Genomic DNA, 26,127 nt, shown 5'->3' on the forward strand with positions numbered 1-26,127 from the left:
TTTGCAGAAAAATCATACTTTAGTATGCTTACTGAAAGTTGTGGGTTTCATTTTTTGTTTTTTTGGTTTTTTACTTTTTTAATTCCAAACATCCCTACAGGTGAAAGAGATTTATTTGTGAGATCAGCTTGTTTGCCTACTTCATTTTAAGATGAGGTAGCAAGGTACAGAAGAGTTGAAGAGACCTGGAACAAAATAATACTGTGTTTCTTTTGTTAAGGACTTTTTTTTGTGGCAAATAAAAATTTTTTGTTGCTAGACATAAGACCCAAGTTTGGGTCTTTATTGACATAATCACTTCTGAATGAAATTTTTAGGTTTTTGGTTGTTTTTTGTTTTTTTTGTTTTTTTTTTTGGTACCATTTGTTTCAGATATCACAATCCAGTATTTAAGCTTTCACTAAGGGATTTTTGTTTTTGCCTAGTTACTATAGGACATATATCTGCTTTAAAGGCTTTTAGTGACAAAATAAGATTTTTGCATGTGTGTTTGTATTCAAATAGACAACCAGATAGCTAGATAGATAAGAAAGAAAGGCAAATATATATTAAAAATACAACTAGTCACATAAGCAAACTTATGTGTTAATGAAATAAGAGTAGTGCATGGTATTCTGGTCCTCTGGAGAAGTGTAGAATGCGTTCATCACTGAGGACCAGAATGAATGGGAAACATCCCAGAAAAAAAGGGTTACTTAAGCTAGATCTTGAACATGGAGAATTCATGTTTTCTTTGTTGCTAACAAAGAAAGAGATGGCATCCTGGGAGTTAGATGAAGCAGGGTAGGATGGGGCACTATTGTGGTTTTAGTTTTATTGTGTGTTTGTGGGAGGGGGCATGTAGTGGGTGTTTTGTAAGAATGAGCCTGCCTGGAACAGGAAATCTAATGTTGGGAACTAAGACAGGTCTGAGAAATGTGAACTTGGGGCCACAGTAAAGAATGCCTTCAATGCCAGACTAAGCCATTTTCACATTATCTTCTAAGTCCTGAAGAAACCTTGCATTTTATTTTAAAGAAAATTAAAAAATAATAATTCTATTAAAAATAAATCTTGTGATGGGTCTAGAGCTATAGAGGGGAAATAGTGAAAGCCAGAAGGGTCTGTTAGAAAATTGGGCAAGTAAGTGATGAGGGACTATTACAGGTTGGGTGAAAGGAGCGTAATGGGTGAGAGGAGGACGGTGTGGGGTGACAGGATATGCCAGATTTGGTGGGGCAGGACTGCAGTGAATAAGAAGAAAGTACAAACTTCTGAGCACAAACAATAGAAAAGATGTTAGTTGGAAAATTAGAAAGAGAATCCGATTTGAGCGTGGAGTGAAAGATAGCAGTGAAATTTTTAGACATTTGAGGTAAATTTGACAAATTGAGGTAAGACCTGTATCAAAGGAAAAACTCCTTGTAGGCCTTCAGTTGTCAGGACAGGATTTCTGGTAGTAGGACAGGACCCTACCTGGGAGTTGCCTGTGCAGAGTTGGTAGTTAAGACTTCAGGGCTCCTCTGTAAAATGGGAATAATACTGGTCCTCATAGGGTTGTTACTAGAAATAAATGAAATAATGCCAGAAAAGTATTCAGCACTGTCCTTGGCACATTGTAGACCCTCAACAAATGTTAGCTTTTATTTTTTACTGTCGGTTTTAGGGAAGACAATTTTGTGAATTATTACAACTGGTCTTCTGGAAGCTGTATAAAAGCCATTTGTATGGTGTGTTTCTTCAGTATCCCAAGTGGGCGTTCTTATGTCCTAATTCACATCCTTGCTTTTCTGCCTGTTAGGGGAAAGTGAGAGCCCAAGCTATAATTACTCATGTTTAGCTGTTGATCACTGTTTATATGACCTAGTTTTTTTTTTTTTTTCTTTTTTTACACGAAAGGTTGAGAATATTTATTGCTCTTCTGTTTACTGCAACTTCTGTAAGGTCCCTGAGCCGTATTTTGTTTTCCTTTGCTGGGTCCAGAATCAAATCAGTTTTAAGGGGTTTATAAGACCTTTTGAAAAATGGTATTAGCTTAATGCAAGCTAATGATTATTACTCAGTATTAACACAGCATTTTAAAACTACTTTCACTCAAAGAGGAACAGACTTATGCAGCAATAGAAGAAATACAGAAGTGGATTATTATTCATGAAGACTCGTAGGTCTCCTGCCTGTGTAGGTTGGACTAAATGTCTTCAGTGGAGATTTCCAGCTTGGATATATTTCATAGAATCACAGAATTATGGTGTGTTTGATGATCCTATTTCACCCAACATGTGATTGACTCATTATCTGCTAGGGCATTCGATTCACATGTAGAAGGTTAAGTAAAGCAGAGTTTTTGGTTTGTGGGGGGGAGGGTTTCCTCAACAGAAAAATAAACTTCATGTATTTAAATTTTCTTGCACTTGACTCCTATAATTCTTCTGGCGCTTTGCTTACATCTTCTAAATCTGTGCTTCCCCCAGTCTTCTCCATCTCAGCAAATGGCACAAACATCCATCCCAGGTCACTTGCTGATCATACCAGAAGTCTACGGGCTGATTCTTCCCTTCTCTTCACTTGCAGGATTCAGTTCATCAAGTCTGGTCAGCTCTCCTCTCCTCTTCTGTCTGCTCTGCCCCTCTATAAAGTATTCTCCACAAATACAACCTTTTAAAATGTAAATCACAGGGCACCTGGGTGGCTCAGTGGGTTAAGCAGCTGCCTTCAGCTCAGGTCATGATCTCAGGGTCTCAGGATCGAGTCCCACGTTGGGCTCTCTGCTCAGCAGGGAGCCTGCTTCCTCCTCTCTCTCTCTCTCTGCCTCTCTGCCTACTTCTGATCTCTCTGTCAAATAAATTTTAAAAAATAATAAAAAATAAAAATAAAGGGATGCCTGGGTGGCTCAGTTGGTTAAGCAGCTGCCTTTGGCTCAGGTCATGATCCCAGTGTCCTGGGATCAAGTCCCACATCGGGCTCCTTGCTCAGCAGGGAGCCTGCTTCTCCCTCTGCCTCTGCCTGCCTGTGCTCGCTTTCTTGCTCTCCCTCTCTCTGACAAATAAATAAATAAAATCTTAAAAAATAAATAATAAATAATAAATAAATAAATAAAATGTAAATCACACCACAGAACTCGGAATAACTATTCTAAAACAATTCCTTATCCGATACTTTAAAGTCTTTTGCTTTCCACAAGAATTATTGATATTATTTTCTATTTTTATTTTCTTGAAACCCTGGTATTTTTTTTTGTTTGGTTTTACTTGTTAATAAATGGGAAGAAAGCAAAGAGGTAGTAGAATAAGTTTGAAAAGATTAGATTAGGGACGCCTGGGTGGCTCAGTTGGTTGGACAACTGCCTTCGGCTCAGGTCATGATCCTGGAGTCCCGGAATCGAGTCCCGCATCGGGCTCCCGGCTCCGCGGGGAGTCTGCTTCTCCCTCTGACCTTCTCCTCGCTCATGCTCTCTCTCTCTCAAATAAATAAATAAAATCTTTAAAAAAAAAAAAGAAAGAAAGAAAGAAAAGATTAGATTAAACAAAATAAAACAGGGTTATATTTTATGGTCCTTGGAAAAACCTTTAATATGCTAATGTACACAGTCTCCAAGGAGGGTAGCACCATGTCAAAAGTTTATTTGACACTGGATGTCTTCTTTGAGAATTATCACGTCAGACTGCTGTTTTTTATAACACATCCTGAAAACTGCTGCCTTAGACAAAAACCCATCATAATAGATAGGGGGAAAGAGACTATATTGAGTACAGGGAGGCAGATTTATACTGACTATAAGGAGAACAGGCTACCAACCAATGATTCAGGAAAAAAATAATAAAACTATGAAAAGTGATGGAAGGATTTAAAAAGAATACAGCAGCTGGGACTATTGAGTTTTCTGCGAACAGCTCTTCCTGCTTTATTGGATATTTCTATCTCCAGCAGCTGGCATAGTGCTTGGCCTAGAGTGAACATATAATAAGTATCTGTTGACTCTTCATCAATGAATGAATAAAGGTGGCCCAGAATCACCATTAAATCATTAAGTTAATTAAGGTCAGTTTGGTTTATTTAAGAAAACAGGAAAATACCTAAAGTAATTTAGGAAATATTTCATTCCAAAGAATTAAAAGTATAATATGAATACTTATGAGAATACTTCAGCTATTATTATATTGCCTAAATGCTTTGTAGAACTGGGAATTTACCATATATTGCATTATTCAAAGCTAACTTGGACCTTATAGACAAACATATGCCTATTTGAGATATAATGGTGGAGCTCTTAGAGTAAAAATGTTATTTTACTGTATATAATTATGCTTGTGGTTGTTTTCTGTTTATTTTTTGTTTGTTTGTCTTTAGCGAGAGGGTGAGGAGGGAGGTGCAGAGAAACTGGGAGAGAGAATCCCAAGCAGGATCCACAGCCAGAAGCACTGTGCCCAACACAGGGCTCAATCCCACCACCCAGAGATCAGGACCTGAGCAGAAATCAAGTCATATACTTAAATGACTGAGCCACTCAGACACTTGAGATTTTTGTTTCATTTCTCCTTATGCAAAGTTAAGCAAATTTGGAATTAAAGTAATTGGGTAACATTACCTAACATTTTTTTAAAAGATTTTATTCATTTATTTGAGACAGAGTGCGTGACAGTGCAGGAGCAGGGTGAGAGTTGGGGTGAGGGGCAGAGGGAGAAGGAGACTCCCCACCTAGCAGGGAGCCTGATGTGGGTGTCCATCCCGGGACTCTGGGAGCATGACATGAATAAAAAGGAAGATGCTTAACCAACTGAGCCATGAAGGCACCCCAGCCTAATATTATTTTTTGAAGTCAAGTTTTGAGGTAAAATTTACATATTCCTAAGTCCACTTAAGAAGTCCACTTTTTAGATCTAGTGGAGTGCATTTTGACAAATGTATACAATTGGTTAACTACCACCATAATCTATAGAATAGTTTCATTACTCAAAAAGAATTTTCATGCTCCTTTTGTACTCATTCTCCTTCCCCTACTACCAATCACTGGCAATCAGTGATCTTATTTCCCTGTAGTTTTTGCCTTTTCCAAAAATATCATATGAATAAAATCATACAGTTATAAAAAGCCTTTTGTTAATGGCTTCTTTCACTTTGCATAATGCTTTTGAGATTCATCCACTAATAACACTATGCATGTATTAGTAATTTATTTTTATTGCTTTCTAGTGTTTTATTTTATGGATATACCACAATTTGTTTTCATCCACCACTTGATTGCAGGCTATTTGCAGGCTTTAGCTATTATAAATAGAATTGCTATAAACATTTGCATATAGACCTTTCTATGGACGTATGTTTTCATTTATCTTGGGTAAATAGGATTGCTGGAGCTTGTAGTGAATATACTTCTTAACTTTATGAGAAGGTACCAAACTGTTTTCCAAAGTTGCTATCCCATTTTGCAGTCCTACCAACAGTATATGAGGGTTCCATTGGCTCTGCATCCTGGGCAGCATTTTGTATTGCTCATATCTAGCATGTAGTAACGTTACATTTTGGTCTTAATTTTTTTTTTCTTAATAACTAATGACATTACACATCTTTACATGTGCTTATTGATATTTTTAAGTTGTAAAAATTTTTATAGTTCCTGATTTAAATCTTTATCAGACATATATTTTACACACATATTATATAAGTCTGTGGCTGATTGTTCTATTTTCTTATCAGTTTCTTTCAAAGAGGAGCTTTGATGAAGTCTAGTTTATCATTTTTTGTCTTTTATGTGTCATGCTTTTTTGTGTTGTAAGAAATTTTTGCCTAACCCATGATCACAAATATTTTCTCCTGTTTTTTTCTACTAGAAGTTGTGTAATTTCAGGTTTTACATTAGTTACAGGATCCATTTTGAGTAGATGTATACTGATATGGTACAACATTAAGGTGGAAGTTCATTTTTTTTGTGAATGAATGTCAATGTGTTTAAGTGCTATTTGTTGAAAGGAATATATAGCTGAAGTTTTATAACTTAAAATTACTTTAGGATCCACAATAAAAGTGATGTACATAAGGGATTAAATATGTATTTCCAGAAATCAGCTTATCTGCTTTTTTTATTATTGCTTTCGGAGACAGGTATTCTCTGTTTAAATTAGTTTCACAAAACACACCAGGAAATACAGAGGCAATATTGGTAAGTATTTTATGGTGATTACCATGGCCATGATAAGCACAGACAATTGGTATTGACGTAGAACAGTTTAAATGAATTGGGAGTCCTAACTTTTCCTATAAGTAGAAAGTCTATATTTATACAAGGTTGTTGGTGTGTGTGTGTGTGTGTGTGTGTGTGTGTGTGTGTGTAAGCTTCATTTATGTGAGGTTTGTGCATCCATTCATTGCCTTAATTATTCTTCATTGAAACAGAAATCCTTGGTGGATGTGATAATGTCGGTGGCTGGTGGTGGTGGTAGTGGTTTCAGCTAGATTTACTCAGTTGTGAACATAGAAAATTTTCTATCAAGTGCATATGATTAAACTGGATCAGCAATTACAGAATACCATGCTAAAGAGACCATGTAGAAGCAAAATTTAAGTACAGTTATCATCAGATCAGTTTGGTGTTATTTCAGCCTCAGAGTACCTCTCAACAAAAATAAGGTTTCTTTTTTTTTTTCTTTTTTTTTTTTTTTAAAGATTTTATTTATTTATTTGACAGAGAGAAATCACAAGTAGTCGGAGAGGCAGGCAGAGAGAGAGAGAGGGAAGCAGGCTCCCTGCTGAGCAGAGAGCCCGATGCGGGACTCGATCCCAGGACCCTGGGATCATGACCTGAGCCGAAGGCAGCGGCTTAACCCACTGAGCCACCCAGGCGCCCCCCAAAAATAAGGTTTCTTATATTAGACCTTCCTTTTTTAGTAAATGTTAGAGGTGTTTCTTAATTTAAATAAAACTTATTTGGTAAAAATTCTCTTACTAGGTTGTTTTGTTTTGTTTTTCAATTTATTTGACAGAGAGAGAGACCACAAGTAAGCAGAGAGCCAGGCAGAGAGAGGGGGAAGCAATCTTCCCACCAAGCAGAGAGCCCGATGTGGGGCTCAGTCACAGGACCCTGAAATCATGACCTGAGTGGAAGGCAGAGGCTTACCCACTGAGCCACCTAGGCGCCCCTCTCAAACTAGGTTAATTGAAGAATGATCTTCCTGTTTTAAAAAATCAGGCTGTAGTTCCTGTTAATCTCAAGCTTCTATAATATTTGTAAGATATGTTCTTGTTTTCTGAGATGTGACGACTCTTCAGAACCAAGTTCCTTAAATTGTGTTTGGCTCCATCGTCACTAGAGGGCAGTGAACACAAACAGATTTAGTGGATTTACTTGAGTTAAGGTTGTTTTTGTAATATTAACATTAATCAAAGAAAGTATAACTTTTACAATGTAAAAATAAGTTTAAAATTTGGTTACTTAAAACATAGGTTATAAATTAATTCTGGATTATTGCCTGCCTCTATAACGATTTTTGTATAGAGAGTAAAAGAACACTGAGTGATTCTTGAAACATTGATGTGTTGTAGTTATTGGATTTAATATTTGATGTTTCCTCTTACATCAGAATTCTTCAGGTAGCATTTAGTAAAGAGATTTGCATATGTTAAGCACAAGCATATTGGATTTGTGACAGCCCACTTTATACAGATTAGCTTTTTTTTTTTCCAATTTATTTATTTTCAGAAAAACAGTATTCATTATTTTTTCACCACACCCAGTGCTCCATGCAAGCCATGCCCTCTATAATACCCACCACCTGGTACCCCAACCTCCCACCCCCCCTACAGATTAGCTTCTTGATTAATAACAATTCCCAGAATTTTGATCCTAAGTAGAAATATGTAAAATAAATATAGATTGATTATAAAAAAAAATATTTTCCCAAAGGTATTAGTCCTACTGAAAACAGTGCTATTGCCAGGAAGATCCCTTAGGTTGTAGAAATCTAAGACTCCTCAATACACTTACTTTAAATAATATTTCTTTAGTATTTCAAAATGTAATCTCATATACAGCTTAGAATTTATTATGTTAGTAGACATATTATTTATAGGCCCTATAGTACCTGTAGATTAATGCCTGACATTATCTACATAAACTGTAGATTAATGCCTGACATCATGCCTGACTGTAGCTGGACAGTATGGGTTTAAATCCTGGCTCTGCAGTGTGGCTTTGTGACCTTGGGTAATAATTTGACTTCTGAGACGCAGTTTCCTCATAGTTCAGTTTGTCTGTTTTTTCTTTTTCCCTAATCAAAAATGTGTCTTAATATCTGTTGCAAAGTCACTTATTCCAGCACTGGTTAAAATATCAAAGCCTCAACTCGAACAAGCAGAATTTTAAGTATCCTGAAATATCCTAAAATACTTCAGAAATTTTGATTGCTTGGTGTGTCTCATTTAAGGACTGAGAAAATGAAGAATGAAAGAAGAGTGGTATCTAGAGATTTTGAGGAGATTATTAGGAAAAGACAGAAAAAGGAAATGATAATTTTTTTTTAATTTCAGTGTATGTGTACATACATTTGTGTATACATCATTTGAGTGTTTGAGCATAGCAGACCACCAGTCAGGAAATATGTCTCGCTTTGTGCAAGAGCATGCATGTCTTGTTCATGGAACACTCCCACATCTAAGTATTCACTGCCCCAAATGTCAAGAGCTCTCCTTATCAGGTGACGCTGCCTGTCTTTGGGCACAAGCCTCCTGACTTCACTAGTTAGTAGGATCCATGCTGTCTGGAGATCTGACAACAATAATAGGATCAGTGGTTCTTTAATTCAGGACATTGTAAATCAGCACAAAGACTAAGGCTAAATTGGGAAGCCTGGTTGGCTCAGTTAGAAAGAGCATGCACTTCTTACCTGAATGTTTATAGCAGCAATGTCCACAATAGCCAAACTATGGAAAGAACCTAGATGTCCATCAACAGATGAATGGATAAAGAAGATGTGGTATATATACACAATGGAATACTATGCAGCCATCAAAAGAAATGAAATCTTGCCATTTGCAATGATGTGGATGGAACTAGAGGGTATTATGCTTAGCGAAATAAGTCAGTCAGAGAAAGACAACTATCGTATGATCTTCCTGATATGAAGAAGTGGAGATGCAGTGTGGGGGGGTTTGGGGAATAGGAAAAGAAAAAATGAAAGAAGATGGGATTGGGAGGGAGATAAACCATAAAAGACTCAACCTCAAAAAACAGACTGAGGGTTACTGTGGGGGCGGAGGAGGGGAGAGGGTGTTGGGGATATGGACTTTGGGGAGGGTATGTGCTATGATGAGTGCTGTGAACTGTGTAAACCTGGTGATTCACAGACATGTACCCCTAGGGATAAAAATACATTATATGTTTATTTAAAAATTTAAAAATTAAAAAAAAAAGAAGAGCATGCACTTCTTGATCTCAGGGTCATGAGTCTGAGCCCCACATTGGGTTACAGAGATTACTAAAATAAGTAAATAAATAAATAAACTTTAAAAAAAATTAAGGATAAATTAGTCCACTCCTAAACTCATATCGTTTATCAAGGAGTTTGCGAATACCTAATTATATGATGACCAACTCACACACTATAAAGAGCAAAGACTAAAAGAGAGACCTGGCCTGGCCTGTCAGTTCTGTCATATACTGGGCAGGTTAGTGAATTTTTAAGAGTTTCTATCTGTGTTTTCACAGATAGAGTAAGGATAATAGCTATCTTACCAATATGTTGCAAAGGTTAGCATTAAGATATACAAAGCTCTTGGTCCATAGTAGGTCTTAACTGATGCTTTAACAGATTCCGGTTTCCCCATTAAAACTGTCAGAAGCTTAGTCTGATTCTAAGAATATATTTCTCTGGCCCCATCCTTATTTCCTCTCTGGGTTGGCCAGACCCTTTCTGCCATCTCTACTACATGGCAAAGGGAAGGAACATCTAGTTAGGCTTTGATAATGAGACAAATGAAATAAATTTTGATTTACCTCAGACTTTAAGAAAAGAAAGATTTCAGGGACACCTGGATGGCTCAGTCTGTTAAGTGTCTGCCTTACGCCCAGGTCATAATCCCAGGGTCCTAGGATTGAGCACCCACTATGGGCTCCCTGGTCAGCAGAGAGTCTACTTCTCCCTCTGCCCCTCCTCTGCTCATCCTCGCTCTCTCTTTCAAATAAAATAAATAAATAAATAAATAAATAAGATCTTTAAAAAAAAAAAAGACTCTTATTACCTAGAAATAGGGAAAACAGCCTTTAGTGCTTTTTATTTAACGTTATTGTAATTATTGGTACTACTATTATCATTACTATTATCTCCTCTACTACAGCAGATTAGGGGTTTACAGTTGAATCTTTCGTGCCTGTGGTCCATTAATTATTTTGGAAAAGGTAAAAAAAAGAACAAGATATCTTTCTTGCCTGAAGGATGCTCTACCCTGGTTGAAGAGGCAAAGTTCAAGACAGTTGAAGTAACTGGAACGGTGATTCTTAACACTGACAAAGATTTAGGAAATTACAGGATGCAGTGACTGGGGAGTCCTTCTGGACTTTCATGGGCAGAAGCCAGGGAGTCTAGGTGTCCTGGAATACATGGGATAGTCCTTCACCAAGGAGGAATTGTTCTGTGTCCCAATAAACCATTCAAGTCGGTGAAATATTCACTTAGAATTATCTGAGCCTAGAACACAACTAATTTTTTATATATAAAAACAAAATATTTTAACATGATTTTAATCCACACTAATTTTTTCAGTAATGTAACCACAGTGTATACTGAAGGAGAATTGTTCTTTGTTACATCTGAAACCTTTCAAGAATCATTCACCATTTTGGGAAAAGATTATCTTTCTAATACAATATTCCTGTATTCATCATTTCCATGTTGCTGTCATATTCATGGCAATTCTCCATAGGAAGCAGAGCAAACACTTGCAAAGCACTTACTGTTCTAATTGCTTTATGTCTATGTACCAGCTAATTCTTACAACAAATTATAAGGTAGATGCTAATTATTATTCTCATTTTCTAAATGAGTAAACTGAAGATAAAGTAAGCTCAGAAAGTTTAGATAACTTTGTCAAGGTCACACAGTAAGTGATAATAAGATTTCAACTTTTGACTACCTTTTTTTTCTAGTATAATTATGTATAAGCATTTATATTTTGCAGTATGTAATATAATTACTTCTATTTTTCCTTTATGTTACTGATAACCTACTATATGGATTTTTTTTAAGTGTCTAGGGTTATTTAGTATATATGGATGTATTTAGTGAAGTGTGTATATTGGAAAAGTAGGAATTTTTTATCAGGATAAAAATATTTGTTATAAAAAAGAAAGAAGTGGGCGCCTGGGTAGCTCAGTGGGTTAAGCCGCTGCCTTGGGCTCAGGTCATGATCTCAGGGTCCTGGGATCGAGTCCCGCATCGGGCTCTCTGCTCAGCAGGGAGCCTGCTTCCTCCTCTCTCTCTCTGCCTGCCTTTCCATCTACTTGTGATGTCTCTCTGTCAAATAAATACATAAAAAAATCTTAAAAAAAAAAAAAAGAAAGAAGTAACTTACTTTGAAGTTAGTGAAAGAATAAAATAGATTGATGGGTGGATAGAAAGGATAATTTGGATGTAAATGACATTGTATGGCACATACTCTGCTCTTTGGAAGCACGCCAAGAATGCTCCCATCTTCAGGGCTTTTGATGTTGATGTTCCCTTTACTTGACTCCCCTTTCTCCACTGCTCTAGATGTTCACGTGCCTTCCTCCCTCTCTTTCTTCAGGTCTCTGAGCATATATCATCTCATCAAAGAGGCTCTCCTTGGTCATTTTATACTATAGGAACCTCTATCACTAACATACCATAGCCGCCTTATCCTTTCTTTTTCCCATTGAATTTAGCATCACATGACATATAGTATATATTTGTTGACTCAGTTGTCGAATGTAAACTCCAGAGGAAAAACCTTCACTTTGTTCATTGCTGTGTCGTCATTATCCAGGACAGTGCCTGACGCACAGTAGGAACTTAGTAAGTATTTATTAAATAAAAGAGTGAGTGCAAAATAAAGTTTGGAGAGGGGCTGAGATAATTTGGTCTTGAGACGTATTTTGAATGATTTGAATCTTTTTCTGAAAAACCAGCCTGAAGGAAATGGAGTAGAAGAAAGAGGGTATTCTAGGCAGTGAATTCAGTGAAAGTAAAAACAGGACTATCTGCTGAATCATAGAGCTGGGTAGAACACTAGACTTTCAGTAAGGGAGCATGAATGTAAAGAGCAGCTGGAGATGGGCTTGGAGTTGGGGATTAGGGTTGGAGGTTATCGTTCTGGAGCTCACAGAGAAATATGGATGTGAGGAGGTAGGTGATGCCAGGTTGTTAGGTAATAACTTTGGAGTGGCAGGCTGAGGCTGGTTTGACAAAAATTGGTCTGGCAGCAGAGATAAGTATGGGATGAGAAGGAGAAAAGCCAAAGAGGATGAGCTAAGAAGCAAGTATTGTGTTTTGGGTCTGAGATGCATAATGATATGATCCAGTTAAAATAAAACATGATTTAAAAAGACATGATAAATTACACACACACACACACACACACACACAGGATAAGCCTTAGAGTTAAAAAATCTAGCCACTGTGCTGTGAAGTATGTAAACCTGGCGATTCACAGACCTGTACCCCTGGGGCCAATAATACATTATAAGTTTAAAAAAAAATTTAAAAAAAATCTAGTCACCATAATGGGTGTGGTTATTATAATCCACATAATTGTTTTCATCATCATTATCATCATCATCATCACCTAATACCTTTTTGTCACTATGTACCAGATGTTGTTTTAAGTGCTTTGCATATATCACTTAATCCTCATAATAACTGTTCTAATTATTTATTGCTCTAAAACAAATCACTTAAAACTTAGTGGCTTAAAATATCAGTTTGCTTTTTTTAGAAATTGTATTATGGGCTAACTTGGCTTGCTTAGACATTCTCATTTCAAGTCCTTCGTGTGGATTTAGTCAGATGGCAGCTGAGCCTGGAGTCATCTAAAGGCTCCACTGTCAGGATGACTAAGATGGTCTCTTCACTGTCAGTTCTGGCTCTGGGCTAGGATGGCTGGCATAGGTAGAGATTGTCTGGGCACATATTTACTTTCCTTGTCTCTCTTATCCACCACCCCCCACACTCTCTCTGCAGCCTCTCCATAATGTTAGCCTGGGCTTTCTCATAGCATGGCAGTATTAGAATACTCAGACTTGCTAACAGGGTGGCTCTGGGATCCTAATGGTCTATTCAAGTCAACCAAGGTGAAAGCTTCAAGACTTCTTCTTACAGCCTCCATTTCTTGTGACAGCACTACTTGTTGGTTATACAAGTTAGCTTAAATTCAGTCAGTGTAGGGTCAAGTGACTCATTAGGAGGCATCTTTGGAGACTAGGTACCCTAATAACCCAATTTTACAGATGAAGAAACTGGAACACTAAAAGGTGAAATTAGGGGTGCCTGGGTGGCTCAGTGGGTTAGAGCCTCTGCCTTCGGCTCAGGTTATGATCCCAGGGTCCTGGGATCGAGCCCCGCATCAGGCTCTCTGCTTAGTAGGGAGCCTACTCCCCCTCCCCCTGCCTCTCTGCCTACTTGTGATCTCTCTCTCTCTCTCAAATAAACATTTTTTAAAATAAGTAAATAAATAAATAACTTAGATTTCTTAGCTTTGCGAAAGCCCTGATTACTGGAGTTTAATGCTATATTCCTTTAAGAGCTGCTCTTAATACCATTCTGAACTTTATGTACAATATTCTTTTTTGGTCAAAATACAGATTTTAAAATCTGTACTGACAATTTTGCATTCTTCAACCATACACAGTGCTTTAGCTTTCAGTCTACCCCCACCCCCATCCCCTGCAATCAGAATTATGATAATTCGCCCCACCCTTAGATTTCTAAGGTTGTGGAACTCAGCCACATGTAACAATAGAAACAAAAGGACCTAAGAACAGCCAACCCACACAGGTGAGGAAATATATCCTTCCCATTTGTCAATTCTGGACATTGACTGTATTTTATTTTATTTTTTTATTTTTTTTTTTAAAGATTTTATTTATTTATTTGTCAGAGAGCAAGCGAGAGCGAGCACAGGCAGACAGAGTGGAAGGCAGAGTCAGAGGGAGAAGCAGGCTCCCCGCAGAGCAAGGAGCCCGATGTGGGACTCGATCCCAGGACGCTGGGATCATGACCTGAGCCGAAGGCAGCTGCTTAACCAACTGAGCCACCCAGGCGTCCCTTGACTGTATTTTATAATCACACTGTGCTCTTATGTTGGGCGGAGGAAAAACTTTGGTTATATCTGTGTCACCAGGGAAGCCACTTGCTTTGGATTTGCGAGAGGGAGGCAGTTAAAATGCCTAATGGCCTTTTTCAAAGCAGCTTTTATTTTGAAGAGAAGTCAGAGAATATTAAAACTCATAGGAAGGATTCCAAAAAGATAGGCAATCCTTATTTTAGAATGAACTATGAATTTTGAAGAGTTTTATGGTCATTATTCATCATCTGCGGGCGGGAAACCCCATTCATCTTTTTATTCGGCAGCCTCAGCTATAGGGATACTATTATTAAATGGCGTTTACCAGAGGTGAGGAGGAAAACCTCCTCCCCAGAGGTTCGCCTCTGCCAACCAATCACGACACAGCCTGCTCTGAGTCCACACCGCCCCGCCCCCCGCCCCCCCACCCCCGCCCTGATAGACCCAGTGACGGAGTGTGATTGGTGCATAGTTGGGCTTTTATGGGAGGGGTTCCTTGTCACTCTTTCTGGCTTCCCTGCAGTTCCTTATTTGGTAGCTTTTGACAGAACTAGTCTTTCTTGCAGCTAAGCATCTTGACATACATTATTCATTAAGCCTTGGAGCTCAGGGAGAAAAAGATGCAGACCCTTAGATGGTTAGATATTTCTTTACCACATGAATTTCCTTTATTCAGAATAGTTGTAGAATTCTGTTCCATTCTGGAGTTTTACAAATGGCATGTGTTCAATGGGAAGACGACTGGATGGGATCTAATGCAAGGCTTCCTTGTGTATACTTAATTACTAAAAATCTTTTAAAATCCACCCTCTGGCTTGCGGATATTGTTAAAAGTATCAAGGTTTTGAAGATATACATATTTTAGAACTTACTGTTTCTTTATATAATCAATCAAAAATGCCTGAAGCAAACTATTTACTGTCAGTGTCTTGGGGCTACATAAAGGTAAGATTTATTTAGCTCCTTATTGCTCTGATTATATAACATAATTTTAATAAATTATAATGGAGCTTAGCTTTGTAAGCAGTGTTATTTTTTTCCTTAGATGTGAACTACAGAAGCAATATGTATTTTTAGTGATCAAGATAACAGAAAATGTATGACTATTAGTAGTTATAGTTTGCATGTTAAAATAGCTTTTTAATGTGCACTGATTCTTTTTGTCATAGGTTATAGATTTGAGTTGTGCTTTTAGATATCAAGGTAATCAAACAAAATCATTAGAAATAAATTATTGGGTCCAATTACTTACACACTGATTTAAGTAATTGGGTTCCAGTTCATTTGTAGCACTTAAAGTTCATGAAAATTAATTCGTGGCTCTTTCTAAAAATCTATACCACTTTAAGCTGATGAGTATTTTTTTTTTCATCTTTGGATATAAAGCTCTAGATGACCTTAAAAAGTGACATTACTTAACTATTTAAGTGATATATTATTAAAATGAAAACTTGATTATCTATTTGTAAAACTGGAAGAAATATATAAGTTCATCTGATACTGCTATGTTTGTTAATCTCAGGAAATGAAATAATACACTGAATTTACTAAGATTCTGCTCTGCTTGGCAAGCCTCTTCATGGTAATGCTAGCCTGGCGATCTGATCTCTGTAACAGAAGCAGAAAGTAGAGAAGCCTTTTTCAGCCCTAAATGAAGCATCACTTCAGAACTTGAAATCTCTGCTTGAACATTTGAGCCAATCAAAATACATAATTTTTAAGAATTCTTTTCCGTTTCTTTAAGGACTCTTAGAATGAAATATTTTTCATTTTCTTTGTTTCTTTTCAAAGGAACATCTTCCTTTGCTGTGAAATTTTCTCACATTCTAAAAAAACTTATTTCAGTTTTAGTTGTCCAAGGAGTCATGATTCCCCACTTCCTTTTAAATCAGCGGATGGCCCAGATTTTTTTAATTGTTTTGGAATATGCAGATTTCCTATTATTTGAATTTTGTTAGCCATTTTTGGCTTAAAAACTTTTTTAGAACAGAAAAGTATAGAAAGTAATAAAGGAAAATCCATAATCTCCCTAGAACTCATCTCTCAGCTTTCAGACAGCTCATTTTTTATATGCTTTGAAGGGCTTCATATTTGTATTATGATTATGAACAACACTTCCAAGAATCTAAATAGTTACAGAGCTTGTATTTTTGAGGAAAATTGTTGCTGGCCAGCCTTGTTTATGTTTTAATAGTATGCTGCTAAAAACACGTAAGAAGGGCAAATATAAATATATTTAGTCTTAAGCATTTTGACAGATTTATTTTTATACAGCCAATGCAGTATTTGTTTTCACTTTTAATGCTGATATCTACCAAACTTGTAATATATCACAGCACAGCATATTCAAATGATTTTTAGCAGAATATTGGCTGGGGCTAGGGGTGGGGCAGGATAAGCATTTTCTTAATGTTTGACCTTTACCACCTTCTTAATTATATACTAGGAGACTATAAAATATACCCACGACATTAGCATACAGGGATTATTATTTAAGAATACTCTTAATTTTATTTTATTATTTAATTTTTCTTCCTCAACAGTTTTAAGTGTAGAACATAAATTTGAAAATGGGAGTTTAAAAAGCAAAATATAGACTTGATTTCAAATGTATTTTCATTTTTTGTTTATACTTTACATGCTGCATGCAGACATTCTCATGCATAATGAGAACAAAGGATTTGAAAAAGCATTCACTTCCTCTTTTTTTCATTTTTGGAACAGTAATTCTATTGATTATTTCATACTGTTTAGACTAAAAGCAATCAGAATAACTCATCAACAGAAAATATTTAGAGGTCACTTTTTAAAATATCTAAATGCTCAATTAAATTGTTCTGCAACTTGCAACCAGTTTTTTGGTGGGTTCTTTTTGTTTTTTTTGAAAATCAGTTCTGTATTGTATCTCTCCTAAATCTCTAAATTGAGGACTGTAGCAATGTTCTGGGAAAAACATTTTATTACCTTTTCTAATCATTTTCCTTTCATGATATTTTTGTGCAGTCACCCTAATAAATGGTATATAGTTATCTTCATGAGAGAAATTCCACTTACATTTTAAAATGATTGTTGAATTGTTTCATGTCTTGTTCTTTAGTATAGCCAGCTCTACACTCCAAAATCATACTGTAAGTTATTAATTTAGCTTCCCTGAAAGTTTTAAATCAACAGAAAAAAAAAGGGAAGCAATTTTAACTCCTTTTAGAAAATGCTCTATGTTATAACTGAATTGACTCTGAAAATTGTCTTTAAGAAATCTCCCACACCCTTTCCCTTGCGATGAAAGAGGACTGCTAAAAATACTATTTTAATCATGTTAAAAGGAAATATTGCCTTCCTTAGAGCACCTGACAAACCTTGGCAGGGATATAGGTGTGCACTGAAGGGTTTCTCCACCCCACACTTCTGGGTTTTGAACAACAGCATAAAGATAGTCTGGGAATAGATGTATATGTGCAGATATAATCAGTGTGTGTACAACCTATAATTTATCAGTCTGTAGAATAGACTTCCTTGCACTGGCGTTTTTTTCCCTTAGTTATCTGTACTGACTGGCTGTTATGAGGGATTATATAAACAAACTGCCAGGAAAATTACAATTCCTTATTTATATTATTCCAGAGAATCCAATAATTTGTTTTATGTATCTGCAGGTACCATGTAATTTTTTCTACTGGGCATATGGCAACATATTCCTCATACTAGGTTGTTTCCAAGTTAGAAGGTAGTTTTATGGAAAAACTGGATCCCTATCTAACTTTTCCAACTGCATCCTCCCCTACCCTCAGGCTTACATCATTTTTTAGTTACACGGAGAGAAATGCATGGAGGGCAGGTAGATAGCAGTGGCTGAATAGACTGAAGAGAGCCTAGGAGAGGCTGAGAGACCTGCCTAGCATGCCCCCCCTTCCCGAAACATACTTTGTCAGGACCAGGCAGTTCTTACTGGCAACTTTTAAGTCGTATCACAGACAGTTTCAGGTCAGAGAGATATTTCACTCACTATATGTTTTAAATGTTTAGCAGAGTCTCTTTTGATTTTGTTTGCCTAAAGAGTATATTTTTCCAAGAGGAAATTTCATTTGTTGAGAAAGGATTTATGTACCTTCAGGCCTTGCTAATTGTATTTTTGTTATAATCTTGAAGCTTAGTTATCATCTCCTCTGTGAATAATATCCTAAATTACTTACTGGAATGGGTAGGGGAACTAAATGTTTATATGTGTATTTTTTTTGTGGGCATAACGAGTCAGATCTTCCATCTGTTTGTCCTGCAATGATGAAAATCAGCTATCACTATAAAAGGCTCAGGGAACTGGGAGATAGAAGGTACTCCGTGTTAAGCACCTGCCATGTGCCAGGCAAAAAACAAGATAGTTTCCGTTAGCTCATTTAATTGGTTACTAGCGTATAACTTAACTCAATATAGCTTTATGAAAAACGGACAGAAAATGTTTTGAATGCTATTATAAATGTCTTCATGAATATTCTTAGGAGACCCAGATTTTTCCCAGCAGATAATAATGTATAAGGCTGAGTGAAAACAGGCAGCAGCCTATGTTTTGTACACTGCATGATGCCAATTTAAAATATAGGCAAATAAATGTTGGGAAAAAAGACATCTATGGAAATATAGGTAATTATCTATGGTTATCTCTAAGCAATGGCAATATAAATGATTTCTTATTTTTTCTATATAGCTTTCTAGATTTTCTCTATCTTGCATGCACTTTATAATCAGAAAAATGTTATTGAAAAAAATACATGAACAAAAAAATGAACTTTATGTTTCTGAGTTCGAGAGTAAGCTCCCGATACCTATAAATTAACAACCAGAAAAATTATTATTGGTTATGGCCCGTTCTTCAGTTTTGGCTACATGAGAAAGCTAATACACATTTCTTACATTCTGCAGTCCGTTGGAATGTTTTTATTGATCTCCCTCAGTACTTTTGTGAAAAAATGCTGTACCTAATCTAAATGGTCAATAAGACTGACTTTGGAAGTGATTTGCCAGATTGTTTTGAGTTAGGACACCTTGGCATAAATTATCCTGAGAAGCAAGATTTTTTCATAAATTCTAATAAACTAAATACTGAGTTAGAATTACATTTCAAACATTGTTAAATGGTGAATTTACTACTCTCTTTTCCCAAAACTTAAAGGAGAATTTATGGTGAAATATAAAATTCTAAAGGCTACTGAACATTAGAGTAAAATGTGTTTGACTTTTTTGATCAAATACCTAAGAGTAATCTATGTAATAGAAAAAATTATTGTTTCTGTATGTTAAGAGAAGTATTAAGGCATACTTAAAGGACCATCTGGGCTATTTGGGGAATCAAAAGAAAACATAATAACAAAGAGCTGATAGATGGAAAAGCAGAAAGTCTTGAAAATCTTGGATTTGGGTAATGCTATGCAATGGTTATAAGTTAATTCCAGTGTTTCTTAGGATAAAGTAGACACTATGGCATCAGTAAAATAAATTGTGAAGTAATGAAGTTGAGTATTAAAAACTGACCAGTTTTGTATTTATGTGACTTTAGAGAAATGGATTGGTAAATCCCATGGATATTAAGAAACAAAAGATCTTTTTCCTTCTACTTGGAAATACTTTAAAAGGAAAAAGTATCTAGTATCCAAATATTTTACTTCTCTAAAGTTCTGAAAGAATACTCAAATAAATCTATTCACTTTTGCTTTGGGGTAAAAGACAACATTTTAACCTCTAACCAGTATACATATTAATTTCTGCAAATGACAAATTAATTGATAAATCATCTTCTATTGTGTGGCAGCTCATATGTGTACCAATAAATTAGTTTTTTTCCTTCTCTAAATACTAATATACACCTGATTTTTTTTATTCCTTCCCCCCCTTATTAATGTCCTTGAGTATCTAAATCTGTGCTGCATGTGACTACTTAAATTTAAATTTAAATGAAATAAAATTCAAAATTCAGCTCCTCATTTTCACCTAGCCACATTTCAAGTGCTTGATAGCCACATGTGACTAGTGGCTACAGTAACGGACAGCTCAAATTCTAGAACTTTACAACATTATAGAAAGTTCTATTGGATTTCACTGATCTAAACTGTCAGGACAATTTAAAAATTCTTGGGCATGTTTTCTGTATCTTACAGTATGCTCATGTTACCTCAATTACACATTCCTCTTATGTTGCTTCATTTTATTTTTCTGTTTTTCAGTTTAAAAGGATGCTTAATCGGGAGCTCACCCATCTCTCTGAAATGAGTCGGTCTGGAAATCAAGTGTCAGAGTATATATCAAACACATTCTTAGGTGAGAATAATAATTTAAATACAATTTTAAAGTTTTCTTTTGAGTTGTTTGTTTTTGGAGGTGTATTAGGACACCAAATCATTTTGGAAACCAAACGAGTTAGGAATTCAGTTCATTTGTTTTCATTTATCCTATTAATAATTTGAGTGTCAAAGCCTCTAAGGTTTGGAATCTAAGATGACAAAGTACATTTTTTATCTTTTAATTTTATTCAGGACTTTGGTGATTCTCTGGATTAAAGTTGTAGGTTCCCAGTTTTTCCAAAGCACTAAACCATAAAATGTGTTTTACAGAGAGATCTACACATGCACTCAACAAATTCTTGTTAAATTCCAGACACTGCTGGGCATTTGGTAATGATAAATTAGAAATGGTCCCTGCCATAATGAGTTATAGTCTAATGAACACCAAGCCTGGTAGACTGATGAGGCAGATATAATACAACCACTAAAGAAAAGCTTGCTGAAAATAATAGTTGACAGTGTAGTGGACTGAGACACCACCCCACCCCCCATCCACAAAGAGAAAATTCATTTAGTGAAAGTCATCAATATGAACACATCCTTGATTTGAATTTACTTTCAAAACAAAATTGCTGTGATATCTAATTAGCACTTTCACTAAAGAGACATTTATTGAACACATGCTACATGCAAGGATGAGTTAGAGGAGCTCACTGCCTTGAAATAGTTAATGAAAATATTGAGGCATCTAATGTCTTTTATTTGAAAACAACAATTACATCTGACAGTTCCTTATCAGATGATACTGGAAATTTCCTGTGTTCCACTTGTTACATCATAAGCATTATCTCACTTTAGTATAGAAAATATAAAATAGCAAAATATAAGTCATTCAAAAATACTGTTTGTATTCTTACATTATGACCCATTTCAGTAAGCCATTAGGTTCACCCAGTGCTGCTTTTATAGTGTGTATGAAATTCCTTCCTCTTCAAAATAGGTATTAAAACTAGAATCCTTAGTTGGAAAGTGCAGTTTCCAAGTCACTAAGTGAATTTCAAACAGGGACAGAGTTGATGAACAGTGGAAATAACCAGTATGTTTTGCTTTTTCCAAGTCTGCTATCGTAAGTCTTGCAAAAAAAAAATATGTGTGTGTGTGTATACAGCATTCTATCCAGTTAACAACCACTGAATACATTTGATGTTAATTATTTTGCAGTGGGATTTATTTGCTTAGTTTTGTGTTGGAGGGTATTACAGTGAGTCCACATCAGATTATAAATACTCACCTTCCCTAAAAGAAGTGTTTCTTGGAAACATTTTCTGGAACATGTCATGATTAATGAAAACCTGTCCACTTATAGACATTATGATTAAAAAGTAACAACTCAGGTAGACTTCACAATAAATGTAGAACCTTTTCTAAATTTCTTCAGATAAGCAACATGAAGTGGAAATTCCTTCTCCAACTCAGAAGGAAAAGGAGAAAAAGAAAAGGCCAATGTCTCAGATCAGTGGGGTCAAGAAGTTGATGCACAGCTCCAGTTTGACGAATTCAAGCATCCCGAGATTTGGGGTTAAAACTGAACAAGAGGATGTCCTTGCCAAGGTACAATGATTTTAAGGATTGTGGTCATAATATGTTGGGTTGCCTTTTAATGAGTTTTAATTCTTTCTCTTTAAATAAGTAGACTAGTTCATTAATTTGTGGGGTCCTTTTTCATTGAAAGTGGAAAAGTACTTTATAAAGCTCTTTACAAATTATTTGAGGGTTATTAATATATAATATGTGGATTTAGGTGGTTTGGAGTATGTGTTTGTTGCTTTTTTACATCTCCCTTTTTGATTGTTTGACCTTAAAGAGTTAGAAATATTTTATATCTTTTGGGTTTCAGGAGAATAGTAAAGGTTTTGTAAATAGATTTCATATATTGAAAAAATGCTTTGAAATTGATAGTCAAAGTATCTAACTACATTGTATTGTCAAAGTCGTAAGGTTAAGCCATACTATTCAGTTTTCAGTACATTTAAGTGGGTTTACCTTAAAGTTTGCTGGTACTTAACAGGTGCATCCATTACCTTTAAACTGAATCTTTTTTTTTTTTTTAAACTTAACACTCTTTTTTATTAAAACGTTAAAGTCAGTAACATTTAAATGAATTTGTTTATTGATTTATATTCTTCTTCTTCTTCCTAATTTTTTCAATCTTTCTGTAACCTCAGGAACTAGAAGATGTGAACAAATGGGGTCTTCATGTTTTCAGAATAGCAGAGCTGTCCGGTAACCGGCCTTTGACTGTTATCATGCATACTATTTTTCAGGTAACGTGGTTAAGTTCTAAAACCTTTCCTTTATTGGGTGACATAATGTCTAGCCTGTGAAATGTGCTTGAGTCTTCTCTTCTTTACTATTCATCCTTTTCTGTATATTTGATTTTTTTTTTTCTTATTTGCCCCTTTACCAAGGGACAAATAGTAACAAAGTATGGAGTGTGGGTCAAACATAACTAAAACAATTTTGTTATTTTTTCCATTCCAAGAAGTCATGTGGGAAAATTGAAGCAATTCATTAAAGCAAGAGTTTAAAAATCATCTGCATGATCCTGATTTGCATAGAGTGAAGTATGAACTAAAAAATGAATAAGCCCCTTGGTGACAAACCTTAGCATATAATTTCTTGAATTGCTGTTTCTTGTACTGCTCTCTTTTCCATATCAGTTTCCCTTTCTTGTTGAGCTTTTGCCCCAGCTCAGGATTAAGATGTAAATGAGGACTTGAGACTATAGACACCCTGGGACTGGTATAGCATGTTCCAACCCTAGAGAAAATGTTGAGTTTCGGTTGGTGTGATCCATTAGCTAAATCAGTAATACTGGGTTAAAGTTGCCTTCATGATTATCAGACACAGACACTTTGATAGTTGGCAGCTCATTCCTGACACTGTACCTTTTATGGAAAGCCACATGGGCTTTCAGAAGGACAACCCTACCCTTGTTTTGTCTCCAGAGCCCCTGGATATTCTCAAAATGTCTCCATTTCCCTCGCTAGACACTACAAGGGGTGCTATTTCTATTTCTGGGTTATCCATAGGGGACACCGGTGTGATTTTTCTTTTACCACATCTATGGAAAATGTTTTTATGTGAAAACAAGATGTTAAGAGGATTTCCTTTCCTACAGGAACGGGATTTATTAAAAACATTTAAAATTCCAGTAGACACTTTAATTACATACCTTATGACTCTGGAAGACCATTACCACGCTGACGTGGCCTACCACAATAATATTCATGCTGCAGATGTTGTCCAGTCGACACATGTGCTATTATCTACACCTGCTTTGGAGGTAAATCTGTTTTCTAAAACTTTGAGACCACTAACCTGCCACTCATAAACATCTCTTAAACTTTTATACTGGAGGGTGGGTGGGGAGAAAATTAATGGCTTCATTGGAAGTATGTTGAGTTATAGGGAAAAAAATGTTGTGATTAATAAACAGTTCAGTCTTTGATGAATTTTTCAAAGATTGATCAAAGTTTTGGGGATTCATCTGTTCACGATACTGCTTCTTTGAAATGACCTAGTAGACATTCCATAAAGTATATCTAGCTTATTCAGTTTTAGTTAGTTTCTTTGAAATTTAGCCTGATGCCTTCTACATTTATATTTCAAAGGATGATATTATTTATAAAGTAGAGACAATGTTTTGATATTTATCATGGAATTTTTCAGAAAGAAACACATATTTAAGATTTTAAGAACACAGATTTTAAGAAGTTCCAGTGAATGTTTATTAAGATAATTTGATTTCCTTAATCATTTGGGGGAAAGATTCTCATTTGCTAATATATTTTATATATTATCATAAAATGGTGTTAATTGTGTTAATATTTCATCATCTGAGTGAGTGGTTTTCTACTGAAGGTGGTTCCTCCCTATTCCTCCTGCCCTGACCCCCACTTGCCAGGGACGTTTGATAATATGTAGAGACATTGTTGTCTGTCTCAAGTTGGAGATAGATGCCTCTGACATCTCATGCTTCAGGCCAGGGGTCCTGATACTACAGTGCACAGGATAGCCTCCCACAACAAAGAATAATCTGGCCCCAAATGTCAATTCTGCTGAGATGGAGAATCCCTGGTTTGAATGAAAGAAAATAATTGCTCATGTCATTAATTTTATGTACATTTTCAGGACATCCTTAAACATCCTAAATACTTTTAAAATAAGCCATTAAATATTTTGAACCTTCATTCTGTTTTCCAACAAATTCTAGGAAGTAATTTGCAATTTGTATATACCTTTCATTGTATTATTACAGAACGATAATGTTATCTGTCTGATTTTACAGGCTGTGTTTACAGATTTGGAGATTCTTGCAGCAATTTTTGCCAGTGCAATACATGATGTAGATCATCCCGGTGTGTCAAATCAGTTTCTCATCAATACAAGTGAGTGAAGTTGTTTATTTTTGCAGAAAAAAATATTTTTCCTTTGTATGTCTTAGAATGACCGAGCTTGTTTATAAACTTGGGATGTTTCCAAAGCTGTAATGTTCTTTTGGAATGTGTAAATGTGCATTTTATTGATTGTGTGTGTTAATGTAACCTAGCTCTGAAAATGACCGTTTTCTATCCTATGAGGCTAATGTTGTTTGAAAAACATGCATTTCAGTACTTCTCTAGAAATAATGTGTTGGTAGACAAGAGTAATCAGAAGTGAAAGTTTGTAGAAAGATTTAGATAGTTATATTGTCCCTAAAGTTTTAAATAAAAACAGGAAAAGTTAAACCTTCCTCACTTTATATAGGTTGTCATTTCATCCTCTTCAGAGGCTATGATTCTCTTTCCTCATACTCACACCTCATGCCCAGCTCTGCTCTTTCCTTTTTACATCTTCTGTTGAGGACAATAGGAACATCTCTTTGACTTATTATCTCTTTTGACTTCTCTTTTATTTAAATATTTTTAACCATTAAATTTTTTCTCACCCATGACCTCTCATCAGATAAGAAGTCAACACTTGGGATGCCTGGGTGGCTCAGTTGGTTAAGCATCTGCCTTCGGCTCAGCTCATGATCTCAGGGTCTTGGAATCAAGCCCAGGCTCCCTGCTCAGCAAGGAATCTGTTTCTCCCTCACCTCCCAAGCCCCCCAACCTCTCTGCTCATGCATGTGCTTGCCTTCTCTCTCCCTCTCAAATAAATGAATCTTTATTTAAGAAAAAAAGGCAGGGTGCCTGGATGGCTCAGTGGGTTAAGCCTCTGCCTTCGGCTTGGGTCATGATCTCAGGGTCCTGGGATTGAGCCCCGCATAGGGCGCTCTGCTCAGCAGGGAGCCTGCTTCCCCCTCTCTCTGCCTGCCTCTCTACCTACTTGTGATTCTCTCTCTCTCTGTCAAATAAATAAAATCTTAAAAAAAGAAAAGAAAAGAAAGGCATCACTGAATTAGGATATCTGAGGAGTAGTAGAGACTGTTTAATATGGGGCATCTCTGACACACAGCTTCCTGGAAAACCTCTGTAGGGAATGTTTAGGTAGGCTTGCTTGAGCTATGCCTTTGCAAAGAGGTTTTATGAAATTTCTATTCTTTTAA

At 36.0% G+C, this 26,127-nt stretch overlaps 1 protein-coding gene across 14 annotated transcripts in view; it reads left to right on the plus strand.

The window, feature by feature from the left end:
- PDE4D (phosphodiesterase 4D) overlaps window positions 1-26,127 on the plus strand; it is a 1,300,895-nt gene that overhangs the window by 1,261,122 nt on the left and 13,646 nt on the right. For 13 of the 14 annotated variants that reach the window (XM_044224245.1, XM_044224282.1, XM_044224263.1 and 10 more), the window contains 5 exons: window positions 20,478-20,571; window positions 21,973-22,145; window positions 22,760-22,858; window positions 23,716-23,880; window positions 24,886-24,985. In XM_044224245.1, the coding sequence (XP_044080180.1) occupies window positions 20,478-20,571; window positions 21,973-22,145; window positions 22,760-22,858; window positions 23,716-23,880; window positions 24,886-24,985 (631 nt within the window). Of the gene's footprint in view, window positions 1-15,135; window positions 15,211-20,477; window positions 20,572-21,972; window positions 22,146-22,759; window positions 22,859-23,715; window positions 23,881-24,885; window positions 24,986-26,127 lie in introns of those variants that run through there. The other variant, XM_044224336.1, reaches the window with a different exon arrangement.

Source organism: Neovison vison, chromosome 1 (assembly GCF_020171115.1).
Source record: "Neovison vison isolate M4711 chromosome 1, ASM_NN_V1, whole genome shotgun sequence".
In the NCBI taxonomy this organism is placed as follows: Eukaryota; Metazoa; Chordata; class Mammalia; order Carnivora; family Mustelidae; genus Neogale; species Neogale vison.